This window comes from Astatotilapia calliptera, chromosome 19 (assembly GCF_964374335.1).
Source record: "Astatotilapia calliptera chromosome 19, fAstCal68.1, whole genome shotgun sequence".
NCBI lineage: Eukaryota > Metazoa > Chordata > Actinopteri > Cichliformes > Cichlidae > Astatotilapia > Astatotilapia calliptera.
In genome coordinates, this window is record NC_137440.1 from 25,113,575 (window position 1) to 25,134,618 (window position 21,044).

Genomic DNA, 21,044 nt, shown 5'->3' on the forward strand with positions numbered 1-21,044 from the left:
ACTTCCAATACTTTACTGTTATTTTTCTTTTCACAGTTGGCATGTTATGGGAAAATGGGAAATAGGTGCAGTGATTTATCAAAATATGTGCAAATATAGATGTAAATACAGTTTATAGGGCAAGGCCAGAAGTTAGTAATATTCTAGCAAGCTTGACAGTCAATGTTTGGTATGACCAACTTTATTCTTCATAACAGCTTGAACTTGTAATTTCTTCAAGCAACCATCAGGAATAATTCTTGAGGACAAAGCTGAAGGCTTTTCTATGGGTGCTGGGGCTCTGTTGAGGCCAATCCATGACTGATAATGTTTTGTTGTGTGTTTTATTATCTGTGTATGTCTTTAGATAGATAGATAGATAGATAGATAGATAGATAGATAGATAGATAGATAGATAGATAGATAGATAGATAGATAGATAGATAGATAGATAGATAGATAGATAGATAGATAGATAGATAGATAGATAGATAGATAGATAGATAGATAGATAGATAGATAGATGCTTTGCTTCATAAAGCAGCTAGTAACTAGGAGTAGACCAACACACGTTAGGATCCTTTCTGATCATGTGAAATTTGAAGGAGGTGAGCATCTCCAATCTCAAGATATTGGCAAAGTTTATTTTTTAAAGGTAAATTTTTCACGTCATCTTGCTACTTTCAGATTGAATAGCTTCTTGTGCTTGTATGACTGTGAAGCTGAACTTGGATCACTGTCATCTGCCATGCTCTGAAAACTGACATATGTCATTAAATAATGTCATTCGAGGTTATCAGACATTTAACATTAACCGTAAAGAGGTGTGTTTAGACAATGTGAAAGGAAACTAAAACAACATTTAATGTTTGTTATAGTTGATGACTGGTATTCTGGTAGGTATCTGTCACTGTAGCTGTATCATGAAGGCTCCAGTGTTATTATTGCTGTTTTCTCAATAGAAAAATGGAATTAAAATGTAATGGAACATTTCAGGCTATTTGTAGTTGCTTTCACATAGTATTCACTGTAAATTACACCTTTGAGGTGTTTATTTTTGTTTTCGCATTCAAAATCTATGGTTTGAATAATATAAATTTTATTTTATCATGTGATCACATATTTATCCATGTTTTAAATAAGTTGAAACTATATTCATATGCTATATAAGCTACCATATTTTTTTACTGTTGTATAATCTGTCAGAGAACACTAGAAAATGCCTATCAGATTTTCCTAAAGCGTAATATGAGGCTTTTATACCCAAAGATCTGCGATTTTCTGTCATAGTTTAACTACAAAATCCTTTTTTATGCTAGCAAAGAGAAACTCAGAGTTGTAGTCAATCATGATTACTAACAAGAAGTTAGAGGATTTAAGTGAGTGTATGTAAATATTTGAGCCTGTATGTACACTTTTGACCGGGTGTGGATCAGAGAAAATAAAAAATAAATTCTAAGCTGCGCAAGCGATTCTTGTTTTTATAGCTATTAAAGATCATCATCCCACCCTGTAAAAATAACTGTTCAAAGGAACTAACATTCAGGCCTGTGATGACTGCATTCAAACTTCTGACCACAGCTGTATCTCCACAAGGTAACCCTGGATCTTATTTACAGTGGGTTCTTGTTTACTGGTCATAGCTGTGAATGTCATCCCCAGTTTTTCAGTTTGGCTGTTTGTGAGTTCAACCTCCTTTCAAATAAGAACTATGGAGATAATGTGCTCTTGGGCATTTTAATACTGCAAAAACACTGTAACCATGAGTTGGTATTTCAATCCAAAATAGCTTTAACATTTTATATAGACAGGTATCCAGATTTCCTATTTATGTCCAGTTAGGCACAGCTGTTTATTAAAGACCAGTGATAGAAGCAGGATACACCACAGCTTGGTATGACAAAGTCTAAACACTTATGTAATTCTGATATTTTGTTTTTTTATTTTTCATGAATGGCTCAATGGTGTAGTGTTTTACATCAAAAGGTGTTTGGTTAGAAACAAATCCCTTTAGGGTCGCATCAGGGAAAGCATCCACTGTAAAAATCTGCTAAATCTATATATGTCATGATGATTTTTTCCCCTTACCATAGATGACATTATTGATGGTGTTAAACCTTGTTCATTCTGATCTCATTTGTTTCATTTGCATCCTAATACCGCAGAGTCTACCCCACTTCTGTCTGTTTCAGTCCATGTCCTGTGCTGTTGTTGTTCTGTCAAAAAAAAAAAAACAACAACAAAAAACCCCACAAAGACAAAGACAAAGACAGCCAAATAAAATATACAAGCCAACCTGTGTATTTTATTTTGCACAACTAGCTTCATATTTTATAAAAGGCATTTTGTTTTTGTAATGGGATAATGTAATTCAATTTTTAAAATCCGATTAAAAATTAGAATGGGATATGGGAAAATATCCAAATCTGTCAGATGGATAAAATTAACAAAATATCTTCTTAGACTCAACCACAAGGGGGTGCCACTGCTTAAAAGTTGTTGAGACTGTTAAGCACTCTGGGCTTTTTCTTACGCTTTCTACGGTGCTCGGATGTAGACTTGCCCTTTCAGGCGATCGTGGCTCAAGAGTTGGCAGTTCCTCGTGTAATCGGAAGGTTGGCGGTTCGAGCCCTGACTCCGACAGTCTCGGTCGTTGTCCTTGGATAAGATACTTCACCCATTGCCTGCTGGTGGTGGTCAGAGGGCCCGATGCCGCCAGTGTCCGGCAGCCTCGCCTCTGTCAGTGCGCCACAGGGCAGCTGTGGCTACAATGTAGCTTGCCATCACCAGTATGTGAATGGGTGTATGACTGAATGTAGTGTAAAGCGCTTTGGGATCCTCAGGCACTAAGTAAAGCGCTATACAAATACAGGCCATTTGCCATGTTTAGATTTTTTTTTAAAAACAACGATGTCAATGTAGTGTAAACTGATAGGAGAAAATAAAGTTATCTAAGAAAAGAAGTGAAATTAAACAGCCTGGTTCACAAACTTGGACTGATCGTTGCGTTTTGTAGCGCATGATAAGCAACACTTGCAATTTTATGCGCAGCCACTTGGTGGCAGCAAAGGCCAAAAGAAAGCACTGCGAAGCGGTTTAAATCACCTAGCAACAAGGTTGCTGCCTGTTTATTCACACACCTACATTGTTACACATCCACATCTACTCACATGCAGAAACAATCCATCACAAGTACATACAATCAAAGGAGCTTAGGATCAACTGCATAAAGATATAAACACAGTACAAAAAGCCAGAATTTATCACAAAATAAAAATCTATGTTGTATACAGGTAAACATAGTAATCGTAATACACAAGGAGACATGGCAGAAGCTATGTCCGTGTGACCCCAGGGCCCTGTCACATGGGCTATTGTTACTGCCGGCCCACATCAAGTAACTTTCATTTTGAATGGAAACGCTCTGATTTTGGTTTCAGGCTGTGGTGAGAATCCGTGCAACACTCTCTAATACTAGAACTATCCCCACCACTTTCACCCCTTCGTCTCCTGTTTTCCTCCATTCACCCTCATCAATGTCCCCCCCCCCCCCCTCACACATTTCCTGTTTATTTGTCCCATTTGAAGAAATAAAAAAAGCAACGCAAAAATCAATTGGCCCTGCGAGTCTCAAGACTACCATGCAGTAAATGTGCTCTGAATGACAGCACTATGTGGACCATCTTTTTTTTCTTTTCTTCTTTTTAAGATTTCCTCTTTTTTAAAAAAATAATAATAATAATAATAAGTTAATTTTGAGTAGATGACTGTTGTTTTCCTTTTTCTGAAATCATGTCAAGGGACTTTTGACTGAAAGCATGTGATTAGTTTTGTGGTATAGTCTCTCCCCAGCAGCCAACCTTACTGGAAACAAAGCCTCTGAGGTTTTTGATAGCAGTACTGGGAAAAACGTTGTGCCCAACTAAACGCCAACTCCAAACCCCTTTGACACATTTTGACTACTTAGAGGACTGAACTTCAACGTGATAGTCAGGACCCTGTAAGGACCCATACCACTTAAGGAAACACTAATCAATCAATATAAATAAAGAGACCTAGTTTTCCAGTTTGCACGTGTGCTGAGGTGTGAAAGACATATAAACTATAACAGCCAGTTTCCCCCATACTTCCTACCTCTTTAATTAACTCTTTGATGTGAGTGCTATGAAGTTGGATCTGCCTGTAGGCATGGTTGAGGGCCAGGAAGTAAATGGGTAGGATTTCATATAGAGTACAACAATGTAGGTGCACTGTATATGAAGTCACTCCTGTTTGGACCAAACTGAAAGTTTAGATCATTGCTTACTTTCATTTTAATGTTTAGTTGTGTAAATCTTGTACAGCTGTCAGAGAGCTACACTATTTGCTGTATTATACATGAGTGGATGTATTATATAATGAAACTGATTGTTTCTGCAGCAAAATCAGCATTTAGGTTGGATTTTTCATCTAGATTTCTTTGCTCTGTAATAAAATGAGATGACACTGACTGTGGTAGTGTTAAGTACGTGAACTTCAGTGGAGTGTATAAGAATATGAGGGGGTTGAAGTAAACGGGCAGTGGATCTGGCAAGTTTTAAAAGGAGCAGCAAGCTTGCTTTGTTGGTTGGAATTTGCAGCCCCATGGAACGACTTAATAACAATGCGTGAAGCAATGAAAATTACACAGCTCCCGCTCAAAAGGAAAAATTAATTGCTCTCAGGTTGCACGCTAAAGAAAGTTTGTTGAAGTGAAACACGCACACATTCGTGGGAAAGCGCATTTACACCCCTCACCCAGCCACAACACACGCTCTCGGGCACATAGGTGCACGCGCAACCTTCACCGTGAGCAAAACCAGGACTAAGGATTGGACACGTATCCGTGTGTGTGAGCATGTGAACATGCAACTCTCCTGTGCAGTGAAGAGAAGAATTAGGGCCTAGGCTACATTCCAGCCCTGCCTCCCTGGGTGAGAGACAGTATTCAGCATTCCACTGCCTGCCTATCAGGGCAGGTGCATTCCAGAACACACACACTCACATTTAGACAAACACTACCTGGCTTAAAAACACACAATTACGCTCAGTCACAAACGCAGCATGCGTAGGCATGTGTGCATGTAAGTGCTTACAGGTGATAACAAAGTTTAACATTTAATGAAAAAAAAATTAAAATTAAATTAAATAAAAGCTGTGACAATGCAAATGTCATGGAACTTTGTCTGCATATGATAATAATAAGAAGAAGAACAGTGTTTAGAACAGACATGTGCTGCCTTGCCTACATGAACAAATGTTGGCTTTGACCAAGACAAACCAGCATTGTCTGTGCAGCACTGCTGCCGTGCGCTACACAATGTAACGACATTATCTCTGCTTCTTTAATTCTCGTGTGAGTCAATCATTTTTAATGCATGTATATTTCTGTTTGGAGGAGGCTGAGCTATTTAAAGAGCAGGGGTTTGAATACACTGTGAATGTACAGCCAGCCTCTTTTTGAAGTTCATACGGTGCTGCGATGCGCTGTGAGTCACTCATGACAGTGTAGACGGGGGTGGAGTGTGTGTGTGCATGTGTGTGTGTGCTTGTCCATCCGGGTATTTTCTTTATTTATCAGAGATTTGCTTCATTTCTGTCCTCTCTGTACTTGAGAGAAATCAAACAGAAAATGTCAGTTTGTCTTTAATTGGACAATTCCAGCACAGATTGGGGGGATGTGACAAGAATCTTCTACTGTCAAGGATGCGCAGCAAGTTAAAGAGTTAAATCCAGTTACTTGTTAAGAAACCGGATGAAGTCTTAAGTAGACTAATGTGAGGAAATGGAGCCTTATGATGAGGATTATTTTAATCATCTAGAGGCTTGTTCAAATGCAAAGGCACAACAACCTCAGGACAAAAGCTCTATTCAGTTTCAACGGGCTGCTTCCTTTATACAATGTTTCGCCCTCAGACAAAGAAAAAGGTTGTTTGCTTCATGCTGTTTGACAGGCAGAGAACTCCAGTGCTCGACAAGCCCTGAATCAGACCATTAGTCTTTGTGATTCTTCCCTCAGTGTTACGCTTACTTTCCAGATTCTCACATTCCCAATCACTACCCTTATCCTTTTTCTCATTCCCTGCCTTTCATCCTTCACCTCCCTCCCTTTCTTCCCCTTTACATCCCAGTTCATGTCTGCTGGTTGCAAGCCAATCCCCCACCACCCCACCCACCCTTCCACCCGCAAGCCCACTTCTCATCCATTTCCATGTGCTGACTTTTCATCAGTGAAGTGCCTTCCTGGCCCGACTACCCCAGACCCGCCTACTCCCTCTAGCAAACTCGCTGAATGGATGCAGCATTAAGGAGAAAGAGTAGGCTGAAACGATCCTTCCTTCCTTCTTCCTTCAAGCGCCACCCCCTTGGCTGTCGCAGAAGTGGTATGTTCCACAGCAGGGACTGCAGAAGTTGAGAGAGCACTTTGTTTGTAATCTTGCATTGCAAGGGTCACTTCCTGACTCGTGTGTCCGCTCCCCGAGCCCCACGCCGATCCCTTTTTCCCCCCCTCCTGGCGTGTCCATCCATGGGCCTAGTAGCCGACGGCTTTGGACAAACCCTGTTCTTCCTCTTTTGTGTAGGAATGGTCCAACATCTGAAAACAATCAAATAATCTGGGCACAATACATTTCTTTATAGAGGAGTGCTGGTGGTTCCCAGATGAGCTTGAGGATTAAGAGGAGGTGGCCACAGGGGAGAGGAATGGAAGGATGGGGGCTACAAAGCTGAGGAGGGGAGGGAGGCAGGGGGGAGTTATTGTTACAAGAGTTTCATAGCAAAATGTGTGTGCGCGCGTGTGCATCCACGTGTGAGTGTGTGTGTGAAAAAGAGAGAGTGCACTTAGATATTTTGAGTGAAGGGATGTTTTAGGAAAAGACGAGATGTCTGAAGACTTCTGAAGAGTAATATAAGGAGTCATGTCTGGCTCAGAGTTTTTCCAGGCATCAATTTCTTCTGATTTGATGTGGTATGGAAACAGAGTGAAAACTAATCGTTACTTTTTTAATCACCCACCCTCATGAGACAGACACACACATCCACACACACAATGTTTACAACGTGCATTTTTAAGGTCTTACATTACCATCTTATGTAGCTGGGCAATGTCTGTCCAAAATAAAAAGGGGATGGTCTGCAGAATAATTATCAATGAAATCTGTCTTTAACTTTTGAGTATTTGATCCTTTAGGTGCAGTGATATTTAGACCCCGATGCACTATATGATTATTTCATTTTACTACCTTACATCTATGCAAGCAGGTAACAGTACAGCACATCCAGGTACTATGTGGAGGAAGTGTTTTGTTGTTTGTTTTTTGGCCTGTGGCAGATCTAGAAAATTTAAATGAGGGGCAAAGAGCTAGGCAGGGTTTCACATGCCTCTTCAGTGAGGTATGCGAAAATCCCCTATATGCAAATGGAGTCAACAAAATATCCCCAAAAACACTTTTAAATTATTTATTGTATCATCATCTCTTCTAAGAAAATAAAGACAAGGTGATTTTTATAAGCTTTAAATTAGAAAAACTCACACTGTGCAGTCCTCACTGGCAAAACAATAGCAATCTTGCACAGACGAAAGGGATTTTAAGGACATAAAAGTTGGGGGGGGGGGGGGGGTGCAGCTAGGGGGCAAGGCTCTACAGCAGGGGGCAGTTGCCCCCCTGTACATCCACCCTTGTTTTTGGCAAATGTATCAATGTCGAATTAGTCGAATTGGTTAAGTGCCATCTTGAAATCCACTAACCAGTTCTCCTTAATGCATCCATCCATAGTGCAATGGGAAACTAGAGGGTAGTCTGGCTCTGTCTGATGATACCACAGTCCATCGAGTAGCACTTCTAAAGCTTGACAACCATAAAATCATCAAGTTGTAGTTTCACACTATGTGACTGACCTTTTGTCACCAGGTTACAGTTTCCCTCTATGCTGTGCTATATGGTTCAGGAGTGTTTTAAAAAGTTGAAGAAACCATTTAAAATGTAAACAGAAACAGAATAGAGTATTTACAAATGATTCCAACCTTAATCATGAACATTGTAGAGTTTTAAAAAATGCTTTGGCTCTTGGCTTGTGGTTTTGTATTGTATATTGTATGTTAACTATATGTACAGTTAAGCATAGTCATTTGAAAAAGACAGTTTTTACTGAACTCAATGTAGCCCTGTGAAAATTTTCACCATCACCTGATTGCTTACATAGAAATCAGGGGGGGAAAGTAGCAGTTTCTGCTAATCAAATTCACTTGATTAACTGATCATTGGCAAGTGTGGCTATTCTATAAAAGCAGAAATTTTGATATGGAACATTTATGTGTGTGTTAAAACAATGCCTAACACTAACCCTCTTCTCAGGTGTGGATGTCCCAGCAAGTTCCCCCCAAGGATAAGCCCAGAAAAGCTCAGTAGAATGACATAATTCTGAAGATCTATATTACACACTCCTCAGGCAGCAGTCAGCGTTAAATGTTAAAGTTTATGACAGTACAATTTTAAAAAGACTGAATAAATATGGCTTGTTTGAAAGGGCTGTTTTCTCTTAACAACATCCCAAGTTCACCCAAGAATTGAAGTGTTCCAATGGTCCAGTCAAAGGCATACCATAAGGGCTGTGCCGAAACAAATGCCTACAAAGCTCAATGAACTGTAGCAAAACAAGTTCCTGAATCATGGGGTGTACTTAATTTTCACAGGAATGCACAGAGTCCTGTGTAAACTTTTTCACACGATTGCATTTGTAAAAATGTTAAACTATTACCACTGTAAAGTGAAGGACCAATAAGATACGATAGAGAGGATTTCTCTTTTTACCCTTCCTTCCTATGTCTTTTATCGTATTTGCACAAACGCCCACATATGTGCGCTTGCTCAAATGCACCTTCTGCAACTTCTTCTTCTACTGTCTCTCATCCCGTTCCTTCTCATCCCCATGAGAATGATAAATAGTCATCTGTAACTTCCCCTCCAACATATTCATTAATCCCTTATATCCTGTGGGGCTGGGTGATGATTACAGGGAAGCCAACTGAAGCCGCCCAAATAAACACCCCTCAGGCAGTAACAAAGGCCTGTCCACCTCACCCTAAACACAGCTTCCCCAGCAAGATCAAGTTTCAGTCAAGCCCACACACAACATGCAAACAATAGGAAGTGACAGAGTCTCAAATACTGAAAAAGCGAACTGTGGTTGAAACTAATTTAGTTTCCCATTTTTGTAGCTGAGACATTACCAACTGGTGCATCAAGTTTTGAGAGCTGATGTAGTTTTAAATGTAATAGTCAGTCTAAAATGGAATGGAAAAACTGTCCTAGCTGCAAAAAATTGAATGCATAACACGTAAACAGACATTTAAGAAAGCAAAACAAACTATTTGAAGTAACACACTTACTATTTATTAATTTTTTTTTTCTGCACACATGGGACATATAACTTATTATAACACTCTTTATGTAAAGCACACAGTGTGGCCATGCCTTTCAGAAAGAAAGTTGTGTTGGTCTCCACATAGTTCAAATTCTGGTGATTTACAGAACTTTGATAACTCTAGAGATGTATTTCTCTCAAGGGCTTTGAATCCATACTGACCTTTCATATGAACATCCTTGTGCGTGGTCACAAGACCAGCTCTTTAAGCTTTACACACTTTACTCATCTACTTATCCACATAAATCTCTCTCAAAAGAGAGATGGATTTGTTTGGAGACATTCTTGAAAATCCCCTCATGCTGCTTGAATGTAGTCAGAGATTTCAAAACTGGAATTTTGAGGGTGATTAGGCAAGATAATAAATGTTTGTGTCTTTGGTACATACCGTATGCACATAAACAATCCAAAAGAGTGAAAGAGAGAGATGGTTCAAAGCACATCAAACACGCCTGAAGGCCTTCACACTTCCTTCCCCTCTAGCCACTACACCTTTTCTACTCACCACCCTGCAATTAGCTTGCCTAAAAGTTGTAGACTTCCGAGGCCAGGCCCACACTAATCATAGGTATGCATTGTTGTGTTCAGCTGCCAGGCCTTAAAAAATCAACACCTCTTGTGTAAGCCACACCTCTTGGCCTACATGACTGAGAGTCCACTGTAGTTATCGAGTGTGCCTCACAGACAAGCTGGAGATGATCATTTCTGGAAACTACACAATAACAAATGTGGCTAAAAGAGGTTAAAAGTTTAGTGTTGTCAATTAGTTACAGTTACAATACATATACAGGGAGTGCAGAATTATTAGGCAAATGAGTATTTTGTCCACATCATCCTCTTCATGCATGTTGTCTTACTCCAAGCTGTATAGGCTCGAAAGCCTACTACCAATTAAGCATATTAGGTGATGTGCATCTCTGTAATGAGAAGGGGTGTGGTCTAATGACATCAACACCCTATATCAGGTGTGCATAATTATTAGGCAACGTCCTTTCCTTTGGCAAAATGGGTCAAAAGAAGGACTTGACAGGCTCAGAAAAGTCAAAAATAGTGAGATATCTTGCAGAGGGATGCAGCAGTCTCAAAATTGCAAAGCTTCTGAAGCGTGATCATCGAACAATCAAGCGTTTCATTCAAAATAGTCAACAGGGTCGCAAGAAGCGTGTGGAAAAACCAAGGCGCAAAATAACTGCCCATGAACTGAGAAAAGTCAAGCGTGCAGCTGCCAAGATGCCACTTGCCACCAGTTTGGCCATATTTCAGAGCTGCAACATCACTGGAGTGCCCAAAAGCACAAGGTGTGCAATACTCAGAGACATGGCCAAGGTAAGAAAGGCTGAAAGACGACCACCACTGAACAAGACACACAAGCTGAAACGTCAAGACTGGGCCAAGAAATATCTCAAGACTGGTTTTTCTAAGGTTTTATGGACTGATGAAATGAGAGTGAGTCTTGATGGGCCAGATGGATGGGCCCGTGGCTGGATTGGTAAAGGGCAGAGAGCTCCAGTCCGACTCAGACGCCAGCAAGGTGGAGGTGGAGTACTGGTTTGGGCTGGTATCATCAAAGATGAGCTTGTGGGGCCTTTTCGGGTTGAGGATGGAGTCAAGCTCAACTCCCAGTCCTACTGCCAGTTTCTGGAAGACACCTTCTTCAAGCAGTGGTACAGGAAGAAGTCTGCATCCTTCAAGAAAAACATGATTTTCATGCAGGACAATGCTCCATCACACGCGTCCACAGCGTGGCTGGCAAGAAAGGGTATAAAAGAAGAAAAACTAATGACATGGCCTCCTTGTTCACCTGATCTGAACCCCATTGAGAACCTGTGGTCCATCATCAAATGTGAGATTTACAAGGAGGGAAAACAGTACACCTCTCTGAACAGTGTCTGGGAGGCTGTGGTTGCTGCTGCACGCAATGTTGATGGTGAACAGATCAAAACACTGACAGAATCCATGGATGGCAGGCTTTTGAGTGTCCTTGCAAAGAAAGGTGGCTATATTGGTCGCTGATTTGTTTTTGTTTTGTTTTTGAATGTCAGAAATGTATATTTGTGAATGTGGAGATGTTATATTGGTTTCACTGGTAAAAATAAATAATTGAAATGGGTATATATTTGTTTTTTGTTAAGTTGCCTAATAATTATGCACAGTAATAGTCACCTGCACACACAGATATCCCCCTAAAATAGCTAAAACTAAAAACAAACTAAAAACTACTTCCAAAAACATTCAGCTTTGATATTAATGAATTTTTTGGGTTCATTGAGAACATGGTTGTTGTTCAACAATAACATTATTCCTCAAAAATACAACTTGCCTAATAATTCTGCACTCCCTGTATACATACATATATTTACACATATATATACATCTGTATAACAAACAAAGGGATGAATAATAGATTACTCATTCACCAAACCATCAGCCTACATGGGTCATTCGTTGCCCTGAGTGTACTGGAGACTGTATGGCTACTAGGGGTGGGGGAAAAAATCGATACTGTGTAGTATCGTGATATTTTGTTTGCTAATAATGTATCGATACAGGGACAGCAGAAATCGATATTTTGTTACAAAAAAAGTTTTTGTGGACTGGAACATGCTCTGGTTTCAGAGCATGTTGATCAGCTCCTTTTTCTGAGCAAGAATCCTGACATTCCTTCACTGTCCAAAAGTCCAAACTTTTTTTTGGGCAGCAATAAACATGACAGTTTACTTATTTTAATTTAAGACATGTTTTATTTTAATTAAGTTTAAAACTTTTTTATTTAATGTAAAATTATATTTTGTTTTAATTTACTTTCAAATTCTTCAGTTGCTGAATGGGCTGCATACTTTTCATAAATTGCATAGTTCAGAATAGCTATAATTGTACCAGATGGTTGCATTCAGTTAAGTTGGACTAGACTGTAATACAAACCGTTCAGTTTGTCAACAATAAAACTGACTGAAATGAGAGAAAGACTGATTGTGAGACTTTGATATTAGATAAAATGAATATTGATAAAGTTTACCTTTATGTACAGAATCTGAATATCGCAAAAAAATTTTAAAAATTGCAATAATATTGTATCGTGCGTTAAGTATTGTGATAATATCGTATCGTGGGATGTATGGTGATTCCCACCTCTAATGGCTACACAGTTATAGTTCTCCATTTCTAGAAGCTGCTGTGCTTCTGAGATGATCAGAGCAATATGTTTGGGGATAGACATCTGATTCTCTCTCTTGGCCAGGCCAGAAACTATAGATCTGTGGTTTCCAACTCCAGGCCTCAAGGTCTGGTGTCCTGCAGGTTTTAGATATCACCCTGGATCAACACACGTGAATCAAATGATTAGTTCATTACCGGGCCGTGTTGAGGTGGTCATTTAGCCATTTAAAACAGCTGTGTTCGATCAAGGACACATCTAAAACCTGCAGGATGCCGGCCCTTAGGCCTGGAGTTGGAAACGCCTGCTATAGATGAATCTCCCATGCTCAGTGGTACAGTGCTTAGTATTGCTGGAGCCCTTTTTTTGTAGTGTTTTCAGGATTAGGTTAAGTGGCCATTCCAAAATTAGCTATATAGGTGCAAATGTGGGCCTATGTGTCTATCTACTTAGCCCTGTGAAGCATTAACAACTTGTCCAGGAAATGTCCAATCACTCGCCCAGTGTCAGATGGTCTCACTGTGAACCGGATGGATGGTACAGAATCACAGGTTCCCATGTGATCCTAGGTGCAGTTGATCACATTTTGCTGTCCAAATGCTTTCTGATGCTGCATTTTAAATAAAGGCATTCAAGGAGAGAAAATCTCTTTCATGTCATGAGCAAGTTTGTTTATCTACTGAAGTTTAGATTCTGATTTTTTGTGCAAACACGAAAATAATAAAAACGCAATGGAAACAAGTTTGTCTGGTAGTTTTATCATTTTTGTTCACATTGAATTATCACATTCTTTTCACATTACAAGATACATCAGACGCTTCAAGTAAATAAAAATTTGTGCTGCAAAGTCACTGAAAAATAAAGGAACATGATTTAACGGAAGTCACATCAGACTGCGGTATGTAAATCATTTCACTCCTCAGCTTAGATCTGATGAATGAGGATTGTATCGGGCTAAAAATATCATCCATTCTGTAGTTCCTTGTTGGCAATACAGGAACGTTATCTTGTTTACTGCCTTGAAGAATATTATGATGAGTCTGATTGCATTTAGTGAGTAAAGTTAAGGATGCTTCTATCAGCTAAACTTCCTGTTGGCCGGTTTAAATATGCTACATTGTGTGGTATGTTCAGTGTGAAAAACACAGGAAATGGACTAGGGTCATCCATATTTGTGAGATGAGAAAGAAGGCTGACTTCCTGAACTCTAAATACTCTAAAGGATAAAGGCATGCTAGTAGGAAAAATAAATCATGTTCATTGTTCTTTTCTGCTCTTTAAGAATCAAGGGACACTTCATTTGGACCTGATCATGGTAACTTAATCAGAAATAAGTGAAGAGGCCATGTTAAATAAAACAAAGATGCAGTATCCTAACCTGATTACCCCGTTTATAATACAGACTGCTTGTATAAACATTCATGTCAGCTTGAAATCTTTTTTTTTTTTTTGAGAAAACACTCCCAAGAGAGCTTTTGCTCTCAGGCAGTCTGTTTTGGAATTATGGCCATTTTTCTAAATAAAATCCTTCATTTTCAGAGGCTCACTGGACAATTGACTGACAAGCAGTTTCATGACAAAGAGAAGCCTAGTCCACAAATTAAGCAGATAAAAGAGCTGATTCTGAATTTTGAACTAGAATTTCATAGCTCTCGACATGACATCTTATATGAGGTTCAAAGACATGCTCATGCAAGTGAATGAGGCCAACACAAGGCTGGAAAAAAAGACAAAATAAACCAATTGGAGAGATAGCAAAAATGTTGGGAGTAATCAGATTAATAATTGGAACAATATGTAAAACAATTCATTGGCCAATAGACCTGGAAGATCACAGAATTCATTTCTAGGTTAAGAGAACCTCTTCAAAACATCTAGAAAAGTTAAGCACATTCTTGAGGTTGTAGGTGTATCCTTGTCATAGTCTAAAATCAAATGGAGTCTTAATGGATGTAAATACAGACGGTTTATAACAAGGTGCAAAGCACTGGTTGGTTACACTCAAGAACAGCACAGCCAAATTAGACTTTGATAGAAAACTTTTAAACAAGACTGCCCAGCTCTGGTGCAACCAAGATTAACTTCTGCCAGAATAATGGTGAAAAAATAAAATAGCTCATGAAGTATTTCACGTCATCTATCAGACATGGCGGAGGCAATGTTATGCCATGGACGTGTATGGCTGCTCACTGAATCAGGTTACTAGTGTTTATTGGCGATATGACTGCTGATAGAAGTAGAAGGAAGAACTCTGAAGTGTATAGGGGTATACTCTGATCAGGCGGTATTTCAGGGTATAAATAGATAATGACCCAAAACATGCCGCAAAAGCAGTCTTTCCAGGCAAAGAAATGGGATATTCCTTAGTGGCCAAGTCAGTCACCTGATCTCAGCCCAATAGGGCATAATTTTAGTTACTGAAGACAAAACTGAAGGTGGCTGCAGTAAAAGCCTGGCAGAACATCTCAAGGGAAGAAACAGGATTTGATGTCCGTGGGTTCTTCAGTCTATTTCTACAGGATTTCAATTCAAGTATTAAAAACAATCCTTGTATCCTAGGTTATCTTTACTTTTTCCCACAGTTCAGTGACATACCTGGATTAGATTAACGGGTGAGTCTAAATTAGACATAGTTAACTATTCATGAATAGTTACCTGTCTCTCTGGTGTTAGCCTTGTCAAATACTACACGCCCCCAAATTGGATAAGCAGAAGAAAGTAGATGAATGGATGGATATTTAAATTTTTGTCAGCAAGTCCAATAACTTTTAAACCAATCTGCTAAGTGAAAAGAAATGATAGTCTATCATTACTTTAAGAAGCAAATCTCAGTCAGTCTGGAAAATTGCAAAAACTTTAAATTTGTCCCCGAATTGCAGTTGCAAAGAGCATTGCCGTGACAAAACTGACAAAAGCCCGAGTGTCACCACTTCTGCTGAGGATAAATTCATCCGAGTCACCAGCCTCAGAAATCGCCAGTTAAAAGCACCTCAGATTAGAGCCCAGATAAATGCCACATAGAGTTCCAGTAGCAGACACATCTCTACATCAACTGTTCAGAGGAGACTGCGCGAATCAGGCCTTAATGGTCAAATAGCTGCTAAAAAAACACTACTAAGGAAAAGCAACAAGCAGAAGAGATTTGTTTGGGCCAAGAAACACAAGAAATGGACATTAGACCAGTGGAAATCTGTCTTTGGGGTGATAAGTCCAAATTTGAGATTTTTGGTTCTACCTGCCGTGCCTTTGTGTGACATAGAAAAGGGTGAACGGATGATCTCTACATGCATGGTTCCCACAGTGAAGCATGGAGGAGGAGATGTGATCGGGATTTATTCAAAACTGAAGGCATACTGAACCAGCACAACTACCACAACATCCTACAGTGGGATGGACCGCAGAGAGAATGCAAAAGGGCGACCGTGGCTCAGGGGGTTGGGAATTGCATCTGTAACCGGAAGGTCGCCGGTTCGATCCCTGGGCTCTCTGTCCTGGTCGTTGTGTCCTTGGGAAAGACACTTTACCCTACTTGCCTACTGGTGTTGGCCAGATGGCGCGATATGGCAGCCTCGCTTCTGTCAGTCTGCCCCAGGGCAGCTGTGGCTACAACTGTAGCTTGCCTCCACCAGTGTATGAATGTGAGAGTGAATGAATAGTGGTATTGTAAAGCTCTTCGGGTGCCTAGAAAAGCGCTATATAAATCCAATCCATTATTATTATTATTAACAAGTACTCAGAATCTCTGGGAACTCCTTCAAGACTGTCGGAAAACCATTTCGGGTGACGACCTCATGAAGCTCATCAAAAGAATGCCAAGATGGTCAAAAGCAGTAATCAAAGCAAAGGGTGGCTGTTTTGACCAATCTAAAATTTGAGTTATTTCAAATTTTTTTGGTTTACTACATAATTCCATGCGTTTTCATTCATAGTCTGGGTGTCTTCAGTGAGAATCTACAATGTAAATAGTCATGAAAATAAAGAAAAACCATTAAATGAGAAGGTGCGTCCAAACTTTTGACTGGTAGTGTATGTACAGTGACACAGAGGGATGTTTCATATGGCCGTCAGCATAATACTGTAGCACAAGCTGTATGAAAGCCAGAGAAATACAAAGAAACTTCTCACACAACATGTTGTCACTATGACAACCAGGCAGAATCATTTAGCCTGATCTCTTGCCTTTTCCACACAGCACAGAAATCCAATAGCATTTAAATCTTATGCAACCAGGCTGCCAATTTGCTCTGAAAGGATTTTAACACATTTGCAACTAAGATTCATACTAGCACACATGGATTTTTCTGGCAACTTCTTTGACTGTTTTATTCTGGAGGGAGTTTTAGCTGCCTGGTACAGTTTTAGAAGCTAGGTAAGGCAGTTTTGGCAGCACAACTTTGAGCCATACGCAGTTGTTTTAGTGCCATACTCTCTAGTGATCACCCAAACCCCCTTTTTGTAGCTTATAGTGTAATCCTAATGCCTTTTATTTACATTTACGGCCAATTACAGTTCTCAAAAATCCCACACCGTGCCCTACTCAGATTTTTATTTCTACATTCCAGAGGAAAAAAATCCTCATTTTCTGAATTAGTCTTTACAGTCTTTCACTTTTCACTCTGCTATCACTGAATAATAAATAACCCTGGCCTACGCTCAGAGATAGAAATACCATCTTGATTTGAAACACTTAAATCGTGAAGAGGGTCTGATATAATTCCACGTGCTGCAGCACTCTCGGTTGTGTATATTTCCAGCACTTCCCCGCTATTTTGCATTGGGATTTTAAAAGCGGTTCGGAAGGGAGGTAGATCACGATAATACAACTGAAAAAAGAATATACCAGAAATTGTTAATGACCAAGTCTCCGTGTCAGCTCAGGTCCTTCCTCTAGGTTATTTTCTAGCCTACTTTGCGTGCTATCACACAGACGCTTCCCTCTTGTTTCAATGCGTGATTGAAGGGAAACTTCTTTTGGGAAGTGGGGGGACTACTTTAGGTCAACTTTAGAAAGAAATCTTACTAACTTATTGCATACGCTTACGGGGGAACGCGGTTTAGTATAATATACGCTACTCTTTAAGCATAAAGAGCAAAGTGTGAGCTGGGTTGGTATTTTTTCTATCACAAGTGTTATGTTTTTACTACGTCGCGGAAGGATCCTTTTTTCAAGCGAGGGTCGACATATCCGCCCATTTTTCCGATGTTTCATTCCCCCCCGAGTTGAAAATGGAGTTCGATTAAAGCAGATGTCCATCAAGTTCTCAAGGAAATTTCAAGTCTATGTATTTTTACTTTAACTGTCGGTGCTAATACTGAAAACAGTCGGACCATTTTGGGGGGCATTGGATGCCTTTACTGAAAATTACTCGGACACGTTGACGGAGCAACGCTGCACAGCGCTTTTTCAAGTGTTGTCCTGGACCTGAAGTTGGCGAATGGATGCTCGACAGCCAGCCATAAATAACCTGCCAAACGATACAACCTACAACGATTTCTACATTTTTTGAGGATCTATGCACCTTTTTGCAAGCCGGGGATTTGTGTCAGTTGAAGAGGATGCTCCAGATGGCCCATTTGTTGTGGTCGGATTTTACTTCCAGGGAGGATAAAATGAATCAACGATTGTCATTCCTCCTCGCGATTTAACGTTACAGCCCAGCCAGCAAAAGCTAACGTCCAGCTAGCTTCACTTGCTTTTCATAGGGACGCTGAGTTAGGCATGCCCCTTGTACGCCGTTTATTTACTATCCGAAATAGGGGTTATTTCTGTATGTGAAGGAAAATGGTGATATATGTGGTATTTTATCCCGCCGTCACTGCGTCGTCGATGCTATTGCTAGGATTTGGATCCCCGTGAGGAAAAAAATGAGTGAAGATTCAACAAATCCAAACAACGAGTGAGTCCTGTTTTACACACACATTATTTTATTATTATTTTATCATTTACATCTAAACACACAGCTAATCTTCAATATGTGCTTATATGTGTAGATATTAACACACCGAGCATCGAGCTACGTTAGTTCCCGGTGACATTTCTAACCGAGCAACGTTGCCATTACATCGTCTTGGTTTACTAATATCAACAATAAGAAACACGTTGTACTTTCCCCCCGTGTTTGTTTGTTTATCAAGCTAATAGAAAGGATTGCCTTGTGAGATTAAACAGAACCGTGCCGGGGAAACAGTGGCATCGATCCATAGTAAAATATTAATCTCGTTGCTACTTTTTTGCAGGCTTATGATACTGCTAACCAGTATATGCTGTGAGAATTCAAATTAAAGCCACAACATTGTACACAACATGTACTAATCTTTGCTCATTTACGAGGCACTTGCTTGGTGTATTATTATTTATGTTCGGGAAATGTATTCATTCACGAAGGATCGTTCGGAGCAGACGCATAGATGGCAGTAATCTAAATATAATTTTATGTGAGTGCTTTCTCAGTACATCACGATCTGAGTCCTCTGCATTGACAGCCCAGATCTGTGTCTAACTGCTGTCCGCCATGATTTCGGAACATAATCATCGATTAAAATATTGCGGATTGTATTTGTCTTTAAGTCTAGCCTTTCTTTAATGAAGGCTCTTCGCGGTTAATGCGGCAAAGTCGGCATTGAAAAGCCGAAGATGCCATTTTTTTTTCTCAATCATGCTCATTTACATATCACAATCCTCCATTCATAAAAACGCTTAAAAACGGCATCGCATTCACGTCCAGAGCCTCACAACCTACGGGCATCGATTATAATATGTGCAAGCTGTGTTTTTGTACACGTCGCGCCCATTTCAGGTCGCATTTTGGTATTGTTTTAATGGGCTGATCCCTTGTGTGCGCTTGTTGACAGTCAGTGAGAAATATCTGCTTCGGGAGGTGCTGCGGTCACATGATCCCCTCCATTCATAAAGTACCTGCCTGCCCATTCACAGCACTGTACACTGTTTCGCATTGCACCGACGGTCACACAGTGATCACATATTCTGCATTCGCGGTACAATACATCGCATATAAGCGCCTGTGCTCGTTTTCAAGTCGTTTATTTTACATGTTTTTTTTCTTAACCATCTCGACGTGATTTTTCTTTCACAATGCGTTTGTCATATGCTCTTTTCAGCCATTTACAGTGTCACTGTTTAATGTCTGAAACACACCCATGTTTTTTGTTGTTGTGGTTGTTTTTCCCCATTCAATCTTTCTGGCCTTTGTGAGACTGATTGATTTAATGCATGGAGGTTTTGTCCTTGAACTACACTGCTGTTTTGTTTTTATGTAACATGTGTCATGGATTTATTTATCTTTCCTCATGTCAAAGCACAGGAGCTCACACATGAATTCATTCCAGGCTATATTTGCTTTAAACCTTGATTCAGCTTGAATTGTGTGAATTTGTGAAACCTCATCTCCTAAATTTGATTCGGCTCCCTTCAATAATCTCGGGAACTCATCCATGCCCCAGATCCCCAATTTTTCAGAACTACTGCCACAGGCTAAAAAATAAAAATCCTCAGTTCCACTCAGCATGATGGCAGCAGCTAAAATGGCGAAGCGATCCAAACATTGTTGCTAAGATTTCACCACCTTTCCTCTTGTATGATTCATAGTAATGGAGTGAACGGAATACTGAGCGCTGCCTGAGCCATTTATTTTTGCTGAAAAGCATCAATTTAATGAAATATTTTTCATGACACGTCTATTGACCAAAAAAAAAGAAAAGATTTGGTGTGCCACTTATTTTATTTTATTTTTTTTAAAGAGTCAAGGATAATCATTCCCCCCTCATAGTAATCTTCACCATATTACATTGTGAAATAGAGCCACTTTCCACTGATGAATTAAATGTTGGTCTTTGAGCCTCTGAATCCTTAATCAAACTGCCTTTTTTCTCATATGTAGAACAAGCGTAGGATCATTTACAAATGTAACTAGGGATGTATTATTTATTTTATTATTAATTTCTTTTACATTTTGCTCTCACAGCCTCGATTTTTAAACATTTAATGTGAAAGTATCCACATGGTTTGTGAACAGATAGCCCTGAGGTGGTTTAGTCTAAATGATAGGTGGTAAGCCGAGCTGGTTTACACACAGCACGCCCTTTGCTGAGAACATGTTACTTGGCCTTGGTGCAACAATGTTCACATGGCTGAAATGACAAGAACGCACTTAAAGCCTTGTGAGATTTTGGTTTGCGTCTCGTCTGGGATGTGTGCTGTGATGTAAGGCTAATGTGAATTCTGTAGACGAGGACTGTGGTCTTCCTGGGAGACGTGGGAGATTTATGCAAGCACAGTATGTGCAAGCAGTCTCTTTGTGAATGTCACGTTTATCTAAAATATTCATCTCTACCAAAGCGGCTGCCTTTTGAGGTGTACTGTGCTTATATCTCTTGTTTTCCAAATTACCGTTTTTTATTATCCTCCTCCAGTTTTTAATAAACACATGCTAATATTGCTAATATAGTTTAG

General features: G+C 39.8%; 1 protein-coding gene across 1 annotated transcript in view; it reads left to right on the forward strand.

Moving 5' to 3' along the window:
- The first annotated feature begins 18,298 nt into the window (after positions 1–18,298).
- spred1 (sprouty related EVH1 domain containing 1) overlaps positions 18,299–21,044 on the forward strand; it is a 33,471-nt gene continuing 30,725 nt past the window's right edge. The window contains exon 1 of the mRNA XM_026151827.2: positions 18,299–18,471. Within this exon, the coding sequence (XP_026007612.1) occupies positions 18,440–18,471 (32 nt within the window). The 5' untranslated portion in view covers positions 18,299–18,439. The remainder of the gene's footprint in view (positions 18,472–21,044) is intronic.